The 12,984-nt window shown below is 42.0% G+C and overlaps 1 protein-coding gene across 10 annotated transcripts in view; it reads left to right on the top strand.

Annotated features, from left to right (window-relative positions):
* The window catches only part of APBB2 (amyloid beta precursor protein binding family B member 2), a 290,968-nt gene extending 280,081 nt beyond the window's left edge, over positions 1-10,887 (top strand). For 8 of the 10 annotated variants that reach the window (XM_083165763.1, XM_083165761.1, XM_083165766.1 and 5 more), the window contains 4 exons: positions 659-742; positions 980-1,095; positions 5,487-5,663; positions 6,990-10,887. In XM_083165763.1, the coding sequence (XP_083021889.1) occupies positions 659-742; positions 980-1,095; positions 5,487-5,663; positions 6,990-7,160 (548 nt within the window). In that variant the 3' untranslated portion in view covers positions 7,161-10,887. The remainder of the gene's footprint in view (positions 1-658; positions 743-979; positions 1,096-5,486; positions 5,664-6,989) is intronic. The other 2 variants (XM_083165764.1, XM_083165760.1) reach the window with 1 other exon arrangement.
* The last annotated feature ends 2,097 nt before the right edge of the window (positions 10,888-12,984 follow it).

The following is a 12,984-nucleotide window of genomic DNA, read 5'->3' as shown; positions in this document are numbered from 1 at the left end:
CACAAAAGCAGATTCCATTCACCATAAATATGCACATACTGTACACACTGTACAGTGCTCAGTCATCATCTCATGTACATTTGAGGAGTAGTACAATCAGGAATGGAATGCCCACAATGGTCATACTGAGAAGCATTTGTAAGGGGCGATCCCGTTGGGCATCCAAGCCGCCGCAAAGGTTTGCCCTGTAATAGGAATGCGCTTGCAATTCAGGATTCCTGTTTGAAGGGTAAAGCGTAGCCTTTACATACTCCGGTAACTTACTGATGATGAAACTTGCCTTACATGAAAAAAATGGAGTTCTTTACTTAATGTGTGTTTTATAATGCCATTGTTCTTTTTCTAACTGCATGGATATGTTAAGTAAAAAGAACTCAGTTTCCAGTAGACAACCCCAGTTCATTAGGCGATTGCTTCTACTGTTATCGCATTTCTCGCTTGTGTGAACTGAAGTCATTAAGCTGCGGCTGCATTATGGATCGGCCTCCTTGCCGTTTACATTCTTTATTGTTAAGCGCTTCATTGATAGAAAATAAAATATCCTTTATATAATTAATGAGGTGTAAATAATATTTGCAAATACTCTTACAGCTCTGTATCTTCCTGATTGGTATTAATTGCTTATTTATTATCATATTGTCTCTCTCTTCCTATGCAGTAGAATTCCCAACACCAAAGACAGAGCTTGTGCAGAAGTTTCATGTGCAGTATTTGGGCATGCTGCCGGTCTCTAAACCCACAGGTATGCCACTAGTATGTAGGCCATACAGCAGTAGTATAGCGACCCTCACGTGCGTTTCGCCGCTAATTAACCTTTTTTTATTTTTATTGTAGAGAGAAGAAAATAGTTATGTTTTATGTCTATTTTATATATTTTTTTTGTTGTCTTAGTATAGAGAATAGTATTATTATCCTGTTGTAACTGTACAAATGTATTTGTTCAAACAGATTTAGATGTTTGTGTTTTTTTATTTTCAAGGTATGGATGTTGTCAACGACGCCATTGAAAGTCTTTTAAGCCCATCAGACAAAGAAGACTGGATACCAGTTATCATGAATGTGGCTGATGCTACTGTAACTGTTATCAAAGAAAAGGTGAGGAGCTGATGAAAATGCCTTGGAACGTAAACCTGCGTCTAGTGATGACTCTCAGCGTTCATGGTCACATGACTGCTGTGCACTCTTTGTCATTTAAAGAGGGCCTGATTCAGATGCAGCTACAATGCTGATGTAGCAGCATGCCTTTTCCGTCACTGAACTGGGAGGAGTAAGTAGCAGCTGCTCACCCAGAAGCCCACCAAAGCCATCGCAACGTGCTCAGCAATTTGTGATGCAGATGCAAGTAACATTGCCTCCTTGGCCGCACAGAATGGGTGGGGGAGCTGCAATGCTGTGCCGTGTCATGACATGTGTTTTTGCAGGCCGTCCTCCATCAGACGTCAGCTTCCTGTCAATCAGTCTGAAGGTGCCCATACACTTTACAATTGCTGGTTGCGATGAGATGCGCACTCCTGTCACACAACTCATTGCGTAGCTCAAAAAGTATGTATTGCACACTTTTTGTACTTGATCTCATCGCATTGTAAAATCTATGCAATGCGATCTAATCCAAATTGTATACAATAATTGTACCATGTATGGCCACCTTGAGACTGGTTTCTCCCTGTGTTTGGCATCACATACAGTGGCGTAACTATAGGCCCGCAGCCCCCGCGATGGCGGGGAGGAGCTGAGAGGGTGTGGGCGCCGGGGGGCTGCGGGACTATTGTTACTCACTGTCTTCTGCCGCCGGCGCTTCTATCTGCGCCGGGTCCCAGCTCTCCCGGCCTCAGAAGGCATCGCACAGCCCTCCGGCTACTGCTGCAGTGCTTGCTAATACAAAAAAGTGACACTCGGAAAATGGTTGCCCCCATACTGCTGTATGGGGGCAGCCATTTTCCGATTGTCCCTTTTTCGATTAGCAGCGCTGCAGCAGTAGCAGGAGGGCTGTGCGATGCCTTCTGAGGGCTTGCCCTATGCTGCCTGTCTATAGGGAGTGTGTACAGCGCAGGGACCGGGCTCTGACTTCTCCTTACTGCCAGCGAGTGTGAGAAGCCCGCTGCAGCACTGTGAGTACACGCTCCCCTTATTACTACTTCTTTAGTAGACGACGGGGGGGGGGGTTGGGGGCGCCCCTCTGCATTTTCGGCAGGGGGGACGCAGAATGACTAGTTACGCCACTGAGCACATTGGTTCCAAAATCCTTTTTCAGTATTTGCCTTTTCCTTTGTGCTGGTCTGTGAAACAAATAAGAGCTGTAAACTAAATGAGATTGTGTGAATGGTTGTGCAAGCCCCACTTGTGCAGATGGAGACAGGTTAATTAAAACAAACAAAAACCAAAAAAAAAAAAAAAGACTCTGCAACAATGAACATGATAGTAAGAGAACATGGGTCGGATTAGGGAATACAGCACAGCATATGGCAGGTGCCACGCCTGTACATTTAATTGATCTCTCTGTTTTCATAGGTTTTGCAAAGGCACAGGCTATGATTTTGTAGCCTCGTTAAGGTGCTTTGGATGCGATCAGCATTACGTGCCATAGCGTTCGCTGGCTGCAGGGTTGTAATAATAATCATTTATGTATAAAAGCAGTCTTGGTTTCAGCCTAGGGAAATAACATTGTAATTTTGCTGCCATAATTAATTTAACTAACCAACGTTGCATTTAGAATTGGCTGTAAATGTTATTATTCCTTTGTTCTGAAAATAAAACTTCAGCGAGACTTTATTATAACTCATATATTGACTTAGAATAGTTATATTATCTTTAATATTTCTTTATGAAGTGTCGGAGATCTCCTGTGTTGCTGTATAATTAGAGAAGGTTGTAAATAGGAGAAATATAGGCTTAGCCTGACACACAGAGGGGGGGTCAATTCCCAGCGCTGTGGTGCCAGGCATCGCCAGACATTACTGTCTATCGGAGCTGGGTTGGGACTTAGAAAATAGTGCCTGGCAGTTAAGGCACACATGCCCATCTACTGAGAGCGCCTTGTGCAATATTACTGTTGTGTGCTGAAGCCAGGGGCATAACTAGAGCTTGTGGGCACCACAGCAAAATCTTTAAAAGTCCACCCCCTACCCCCAACACACACACCTAACCATTACATCGTCCATGCTGAATGCCAGCTGCTATGGACAATGTATAGGGGGGCCCACAGAGAACATGTAGGGGGGTGGAGAGGCTGAGGACCCATTTTCACCCTGCAAGGTGTAAGGGAGAGGTGGGGGTATCTTTAGATGTTTAGAGCCACTTTGTTTTATGGAGGGAATAGGAAACGGTTTCTTATTTTAATTTGTTATTTTGCCTCTAACTGGTTTCAAGGTCGCATGTAGCTGGGATGCAGTGGATGTACAATGACATTTAGATGTGTGCACCAGAATAATAAAATAGATGACACTGCAATCATCGGAGCACAACAATACCACACTCATTTTTTACCAAAGTAATTGTAGAGAATTTACAGAACAGATGTTTGACTTAATCACTTTGGTTAGCAATGAGATGCGTTACAGGATTTAACACTTTCCCGGCACACATGTCAGGCGACTTTGCCACTTACGCTATTTCTCTAAATAAGCGCGACAGTAATCTAATAAGGTAGAACCAACACATGGAAAGGGTTTCGTATATGGATGCACAATTAAGTGTGGCAAGAGGTCAGGTGATCACACAGCATGATGTAAAATGACAATACAATACAAAGAACAATGCGATAGCTGTTTGGATACTTATTTTAGAATTGTATTCTGTGATATCACCTTCACCTAAAATGTGCCCTAAAAAAAAGATTTAAAAACTTTAGATACTACACAGACATGTTCTACATCATCACGGTCTCCTTGAATTGATTGCTGTGTTCACCTATCCGCTGCAATGCAACCACAAAATCCCCTGAGGCCTGCATACACTTTATCCAGGATAGTACCAGAACTGTATTACATTGGAAATGTGCATTCTGTATGTTCCCTCCCCAGTGTCTGTTACCACTAAAAATATAGCATTCTTTTTGGTAATTTTTCACATCTAAAGCAAAAAAGGGTCTGATTGATGATGATCTCGTTCTACACAAACTGCACAAAAAGAGCACTATGTATCGGTTACATGCTCCAGGAACATTAACCCTTTGAGTGCCTAGTGAAATTGTCAAAACTGGCAAGCAAACATTTTTTATTCATCATAGAGACCTGTGATGTTTACCTTTTATATAGGAAATATAAACAACATATTTATTTAAATTTATATAACAATTGTGAGCGAAACTGTTATTTTTAGTGGATATTAGATGTGGGCACTGAAAGGGTTAAACACATTGAAGACGGGAGTGTGGTGATACAGTCCAGCACATGGCTGCTTATAAATACATCCCAACCATTCTGATTTCAGTGGTATAGTCCCTTTTTTGTGGGTCCTGTCCCACTGTAAGGATGGGGACTAAATTTCCCAACAAATGATTGATGATCTAGGTAGATTAGAGGAATGGTCAAGAGCATGGCAACTACAGTTTAATGCCCAAAAAAATACAAAATCATGCACTTGGGTCTCAAAAATCCAAAGACTAAATATTGTATAAATGGCATTATAATGGAAACTACTGAGGAAGAGAGGGATCTAGGTGTCACTATTTCAGGGGACTTAAAGGCAGGTAGGCAACGTAACAAAGCAATGAAGAAGGCAAGTCAGATGCTTGGTTGCATAGGGAGAGGTATCAGCAGTAGAAAGAAAGAAGTAATAATGCCACTGTATAGGTCATTGGTACAACCTCATCTAGAGTATTGTGTTCAGTTCTGGAGGCAATATCTCCAGAAGGATATAAATACATTAGAGACTGTACAAAGAAGGACAACTAAAATGGTGCATGGCCAACATCACAAAACATACCAGGAAAGACTAAAATATCTTAATATGTATACTTTAGAGCAGAGAAGGGAAAGGGGGGACATGATAGAAACTTTCAAATATATCAAGGGCTTTAACAAGGTACAGGTGGGAGACATTCTTCACAGGAAGAGGAGCAGCAGAACACAGGGACATGCACTGAAACTAGAGGGAGGAAGATTCAGGGGAAATGTGATGAAGAATTACTTCACAGAAAGAGTAGTAGATAAGAATAGCCTCCCATCAGAGGTGGTAGAGGCAAATACAGTAGAACAATGTAAATATGCTTGGGATAGGCATATTGATATCCCTACAAAGAAATACAGATCAAATATGGTTTGAGGTAATGTTTAAAAAAGGGGCAGACTAGATGGGCCAAGTGGTTCTTATCTGCTGTCACAGTCTATGTTCCTATCATATTATTATCATATATAGGTGTAAAAGTGACCTTGGCTGAAAGCTGTATATGTTATGCTAGAGTGGAGTTCTTGTTCTCATGATAATGTCTCCTTATACTATGGTGTGATTGCTGTCACAGTATGATCACGATCTGTTCTGTCTGGCAGGATGAAGAGGTGCTGGTGGAATGCAGGGTTCGCTTCCTCTCCTTCATGGGCGTGGGGAAGGACATCCACACATTTGCTTTCATTATGGACACTGGAAATCAGCATTTTGAGACTCATATTTTCTGGTGTGAGCCTAATGCAGGAAGTGTTTCTGAAGCTGTCCAGGCTGCGTGCATGGTGAGATAACGCTCCTTACATAAATACAAGCTCTGATATTCCTAGTAGTGGCTTCAGTCTAGCCTCAGTACTGGCAGAACGGGGACAACTAATTTGTTTTACACCTTAATGACCCCTTCATAAAGAGTAGCCAAATTCCTATGGTCAGCATCTACCATCTATAATATATAGGTCTAGTGTCCATGTGTGTGTCTCCGAAACACTGCCATCTGTTGGCAGTGAGTGGAACTATATCTCTTTCTCTCCCCCCACATGCACAAACACAGAGGCAATCGCAAAGTAGCAGACTAGCTTTCAAAGCATTTACTTTGAGGGGGTTTACTTATCTATCTATCTATCTATCTATCTATAAGGCTAAATACTCTTCACCTCTGAAGTGAAGTACTGCCAGTGACCACTAGAGGCCACTTGACGGTCCAAATTACTCATTAACAGAAGTGAAAGCAAAATTATCTTTTTCAAACTTGCTGGATATCCAGAGAGGAAGCTGTAAAGAAGGGGGGTGTGGATCATTAGGTCATCAGCATGTTGTTCGACAGTCATTAGGTCGACATGTATTTAGGTTAAAATGAGTCTAGGTCGACAGTCAAAAGGTCGACTTGGGGTTTTTCGCAAATTTTTTTACCCCGAATGCCAACACAATCGACATGGACACTGAAGCGTAGCAGCACGCCCCCGCGCATGACTCCCTGCATGACACTGCATGACACGATGCTTCGGGCACGGTGCCTCACTATGCTCGGCACACTATTTTATTCTCCCATCATGCCCTAGTGGATGGTAGGGCATGAAAGACTGCTTGTCGGCACATGTCATCTATAAAACAATGTGACAAACCCCATGTTGACCTTTTGACTGTCAACCTAACCCATGTCAACCTAATGACCCTGTCGACCTAGACTCATGTCGACCTAAATGCATGTCAAACTAATGACTTTCGACCAACATGCTGGTGACCCAATGACCGTATCCCGTGATGAGGTAGGAGCAGATGAAGACTAAGCCGTCCTTTTAACTAGTATTATATAAATATTTGTAAATAAATAAGACCAAATAGACTGACATGCCAAAAAAGACTATATTAATGTGATAAACCCAGGCCTGCAACATAGAAGCCATGATAACGTCCCACCACCTGCAGCTTCCTTCTTTATGATGCCGGGTATGCTTATGGCAGGTTTCTCATCTGTATTCATTCCATGGAAGTATTGTATGGAGGATTCTGACGTGTTTCCCTGCATTACAGTGGCCATGGCCCTACATGCTGGGCATACACGAGTTGGCCGATATCCTTGACTAACGTGAAGCCTTATCTTTCTTTTTTAGTTGCGGTACCAGAAGTGCCTGGTTGCCAGGCCTCCTTCCCAGAAGCCTCAGCCTCCACCACCTCCTCCTCCAGACTCCGTGACACGGCGGGTCACCACCAGTGTAAAAAGGGGTGTGTTATCCCTGATTGACACTTTGAAACAGAAACGCCCAGTGGCCGACATGCCATAGCCACAAGAAGCACCTGAATCAATGGACACTTGAAGCGTCTGTCTCTGCTGAAGTGAAAGTAGCTCTGTAACGGAGTACACCGCAGCCCAGCCTTCCATTAAATGGCTGCTTTCTCTTCAGAGAATTCCCCTTTATCCGATGTTTGACAAGCATGTTCTCGTTCTGACACCATGGCGTACTACAAAAGAAGCATGAATATAAATATATATCTACTCATAACTTTTATTTTTCTCTCTCTTGTCAGTGGTTCCTATTACATGCATTGGATAGCCTGTTTCAGATTGTAAATACGATGAACATTTCATGACTCAGCAAATGCCATTGGGCCCATTGTTGCTAAGGATTACTAAGCATCCCATAGCTTACAGGCTCATATCATCATGGAGGTGTGACATTCTTATTTCATCATGGCGGCAGCTCCATTGTCGGCGGAACACATTTCCGGATTCCTATTGCCTGTACCACCAGCGCTTCACCATGAACTGCACAAAGACGTCATACAAAGGGAATTGAAGGAGTCTTGTGGCTGGGTTTCCCTATGGGGGTGGGATAATTAAGTGCAAGGGGGATGAGTAATCCCACATCAGATACATCTGGACTCCACTATAGATATTTTCCCTACAACTACTTCTCACCAATGTTGGACTATTCTCATTCAACGCAAGACTTGACTTCATTTGTGTTTATCCGGCAAGCAGAAATATGCTCTACGTCTCTCTCAGCCTATGGATAGGAACCAACGCTGTGTTATTTCTTGTAGTCCTAACGGGGCACAGTCCCTACCGTTTTCACTGGCTGACAATGAATGACATCACTTCTGTGGTTTAGGCCTAAAGTTGATTTGTCCCTGCAGAGAACAGACGACTACTCCTCGTATCGCCAGCGCTCTCCCCTTCTGATGCTTTATGGTTTATGTATATTTTTACTACATAACAGTGCCCTAGCTGTCAGCTAAACATTTCACAATTGTGTACACCATGAACAGGCCGCTAACATCCCTTTTCTATAGTTTGGCATTCTAGAACACTGTGAAGTTATAAACATCAGTTCCTAAATTAAGGTTTTGACGGCTACAAAAAAACCTGCCATTTGAGTAGGAGGTCATTTACGAAGAGGATATTGATATTTCTATAGATTCCAGTATGGAGAGTTTTAATTATTACTACATATTGCATCATTATGATGCAATATTTAGTCGTTCAAAGTAGTAATTCATTAATTCTTTTGCTTCTGGTCAAGCGATCTATAAAGGCGGCAACACTGCAATCCTGGGGAGACGTGCGCTACTTCCTGTTTCCTGCTAGTAGGAGATGACCGCATGTATCGGGAGACACGGCTGCACCGGGCTGTGATTGGAGGGTTGGGACAGTTACCTTTCTCTCGGTGCTGCCTCTCTGCCCAGCCAGCACAGCGTTCCATTGAGTGGAGGACTTGGAAACATAGCATTACACATGCCGGTGGCAGTTTCTTGGGAGCACAGCTTTATACCCACCGGGTGTATAAAGTAGAAATTATTAAGGATTATAATTTATGGATTTTTACCTGTTTTACACTTTAAGTTAATGCTGTCTATTAGGAAATGTCCGGAATAGTTAGTTCCCTGAGTGCCAATACCTAGCTTCTGCTCTTTCAATACAGAAGTATGCATTACCCCTGGCGAATCTGTAAACAGCAGAGAAACGGGAAGCTGAGCTTCCCGTTCTATGAGTCACTTTCCCCTTACCACTCAACAGAGACACGATCCAGGCGTGGAGCGGTGGTTGCACCTGGAGAAGTCAAGAACGTCTCCAAGGTAAACCCCTTCCTGGAGCAGTGAAATGCCGTGTTTTCAGTAGAACAGGGCATTTCACTACTACTGCTGCTGCTGCTGCATGAATAGGCCGCTATGTCCGCTTCACAGTACAATGCAATATGTGGGCTAGCCATAAATCTTGGATCTGCATACACCTTTGAATTATTTTAGGTTGCAGATGAGCAGACTAATCAAGCACATTGGGAAAAACCAGTGTGCATTGAATGCGTTACGTAAATGAGCATCTTAGGCAGCAGAGGGTGGTACTCTACTATGCCAATCTACTAATGCTATACTAAATTGAATTGACTCCTATAAACAAGATTATTTTAAAGTGTTTAATTGCCATGTGCAGCTTTACATAACACATGCAACATTACACTATGCCAGGCATGTCCAAACTATGGCCCTCCAGCTGTTGTGAAACTACAAGTCCCATCATGCCTTGCCACAGTTTTGCTATTAGAGAATGCTAAAACTCTATGGCAAGGCATGCTGGGATGTGTAGTTTCACAACAGCTGGAGGGTCACAGTTTGGACATGCCTGCTGTATGCGCTCTCTACAGATTTCTGTGGCATTCAATTACCCACTCGTTTGCTAGTCTGTTTTAATATTACCTGCTGATCATACTGCATATCTGTAGCTTTAGACATTCGTCTTTATGGTCCTTCTGGTTCGATATTAGTGAACGATGATGACTTCAGCAGTTTACTGGCCATATATCTCATTTTCTTATTTTTTTTAAGGGAAAGAAACAACCAAAAAAGCTAATTATGAGCAAACACTTAAATGTAACAGCTCATCAATGCCGTGAGAAAATTGCAGCTGCACTCAGTAATTTAATTAGTCATTAATTGTATTCAAGAGAATAATGAATCGAGTTTTTCCCCTTGTTTTCAGTTCCTCACTGCGGGATTGGAGATGACAGATAGGGTAACCTTTCTGTGCACAGCCTGTCCTTGTGTACAGCGGGGCTATCCTTCATTGTTGCTGTCTCCCCAGCTAACTCTAAAAGCCGCAGGTTCTCAATTTGGCATCGGTACTTGTCTTACCTTCCTTTAGCTGAAGCTGGTGCAGACTACAGATGTGCACAGGTAATACACTCTTACTGGTTATCCCAGTTCATCTCTCCCACGCTCCGGTCCACTGTATGTCACCATATTTACATGAAATGTGCACTTAATATATTTTTGCATCGACAAAGGTCAGTAATCCTCCGCCGGAACCGAACACTCGCAGGCTCAGTATTATATTGTTAGAGATTTTGTCCTGATCATTTCAACATTCTTTAATATATTAGTTCTTATTTCCGAAACACCAGCATTTTCTGCAATGTTGTACCTGTTAGAAATGGAACTCACCGTTACCATGGTTTACCCCCGTCTGTTGCTTCACCCACTCTGACAGCTGCAGATTCGGTGAGAAATGTGAAAATCCAGAGGCGGTAACATTTTATAATGAACATATAAAAATAGCGCTGTTTATCCCCATTGGAACACCTGCAGTAGATGAGATCATATCCTGATAACACTGTAATGATTATGTCTTCATCTCTGTTTCTGGAATGTTGGCATTGCTCGTCATGTGACTGCCTTGCCAACATCCTCGCATTTTTACAAGTTCCGCAAACATATCACACCAGAATTAAATGTATCTAATGGAAAATGGTGAAAGAAACAGTGATCTATGGGTAAATGCCAATCCTTTGCAGATATTTTGTTTTAAAAATAGCTTTGCATATTTTAACTTAAAAAAATTATTTTGTAAAACGAATTGTAATTAAAAAATAAATAAAAAAAAGTCACTTTTTTTTACGGCCAAAAAAGTATGTATGTGGTGTGTATGTATGACTAAATGCCAATGTGTTAGTAAGAGTCCATTTATCTATGCATTCTTTGTATGCAGTGGCTCTATAAACAGCCATGTTCACTATACCTTGCATGTCTTGTGGTTTTTTTTTATGCACGTGTCAGTTATTTAATTCATGTTAAAAAAATAATCAAAATATGACATTGCCTTGTCTATTTAAATCCTGGGCCAGTGCTTCCTAAACTTGGGGGGTTTGATTCGCAGTCCGCCAAACCCCGCCTTACGAATGGTTGTGTGATGGCCCACAATTCGCAAGGGTAATTCGCTCGCAGGGACTGCGAGTTTAACATCAATTCACAGCCTTGAGGATTCCGCCCTCATCATTTGATGGTCGGCAACCATCGAATGATGGTGAAGGTGCACGCATATAAAAGTGACTCTGAAGTCACTTATATATGGGTGGACACTAGGGAGGAAGTGGGCGGGCAGCTGACATCCGGTTATGTCAGTTGCCCGTCCCCGAAGCCGCATCATCTGCTCATTAGCATGAGAATATCCATCTGGGCGTTCCCGTATGCTAATGTGCTGCCCACTGGGCCGGGGATGAGGCATGGCAGTGCACTGCTGAGCCTGCTAGGATGTTCTCAGACCACAGCCACGCTGCCTCCCAGCATACAGAGAGGAGCAACGAGGAGGAGAGAGTGACGCAGTTAGCACATCTTCTGTTTCTTTGTTATTTGATATCAAGGAAGGTGGAATTGTCACATGATGGCCAAATACTGTTGCAGTCTGTTTGCAACAAAAAGACAAAAGAAAATCCTACAAAAAAAAAAAACCTATTGGGGGACATTTACTAAGATTACGATTACGACTCAGTCGTATTCGTATTCTTGATACGACTCAATATGACTGGCTACAGACGTATTTTTAAAGAAATACGATTTGTAAATAGGGCAGATTTATTACACGCATTTTGTTTTATTTATTTTTTTCATATATTTATTTTTTTACACTGAGGCCTGCATAGATCTGACTGATCCGTGCAGGCTTCTGACAAATACGCCTGGAAAATTAAGTGTATTTTCCAGGCGTATTTTACCGGCAATTAGCGGCCGCATATTTATATAAATTAGTAATCACCATTCTTTTGAATGGTGATTCGTATTCATTTGATGGTATATACATTCATATTCATAAATACGAATACGAATGTGGCATGAATACGAATTGCGGTATTTTCAGCATAGTAAATGCCGAAAATATGCATAAAAATAGGCAGATTTTTTAATACGAATATGCCTATTATTCATCTTTAGCTTAGTAAATTTCCCCCATAAAATTTTCGAATTACATTTAATCAGAATAAAAATATATAGTTTTGGCTATTTCTAACATTGTTTAATTTAATGTTTCATAAATATTAAAGACATATGCATACATCAAAAACCAGAGTCAACTGCAAAATAAGCATGGCATATTCATGATCACGAGCACAAACATAATCAAAATTTACTGTTAAATCCCTGGCAACAGATTGACTGTACCCCAGTGTTAGTGTTATTTCCGCACCTGTAAGTACATGTGGTGTGTGCAGATGAAAATTAGGGGAGAGTGGGATAAAGTGAGACAATTATTGCTTATGCTGTCACATAGGCAGGGAAAAAATGAGACCAGGTAAAATTAACACTTTTATGTCTTGTCAATCAAAATAAGTCTCTATGGCTGTGAAAATATGACGTTGTGGCTCTATTGCCCCAAATTAGGGGTACATTTACTTAAAAAAGAAATATGATTTATATATAAATGGCTTTTTAGTGTTCCAAATAGTTTTATTTATTTTATTAAAGGTTGTTGTACTTGGTGTTCCTCCAGCCTTTTGAAAAGCACCAACCCGACCCCCTTCTATCCTATTACAGCCTGTGTTTGAACAAGGACCTTTTCACTTTCCATGCCACATTGTTTTGACACAAGTTGCTTTTCCCTTTCAGAAACCATGGCATTAGCAGAATGTGTGGAAGGAGTATAATACCCCTTTTACACCAAAAATCCCAGATCCGACCCGGGATTTGGAACAAGGATCCAAGTCGGGTCAGATCCGGGATTTACCCCAGTTACCCTGCGGTGCCTACCCGCAGTGTAGACTGAGGCGGTGCTCATCATCTCCAAGCGCCGGGACCGCGGTCATCCCCGCCGGGACTGCTGATCGCATGCTTGGGGAAGCC

Source organism: Crinia signifera, chromosome 1 (assembly GCF_055691185.1).
Source record: "Crinia signifera chromosome 1, ASM5569118v1, whole genome shotgun sequence".
NCBI classification, from domain to species: Eukaryota; Metazoa; Chordata; class Amphibia; order Anura; family Myobatrachidae; genus Crinia; species Crinia signifera.
The sequence above is the reverse complement of the archived record's forward strand: the minus strand, read 5'-3'. Positions and strand labels throughout refer to the sequence as shown.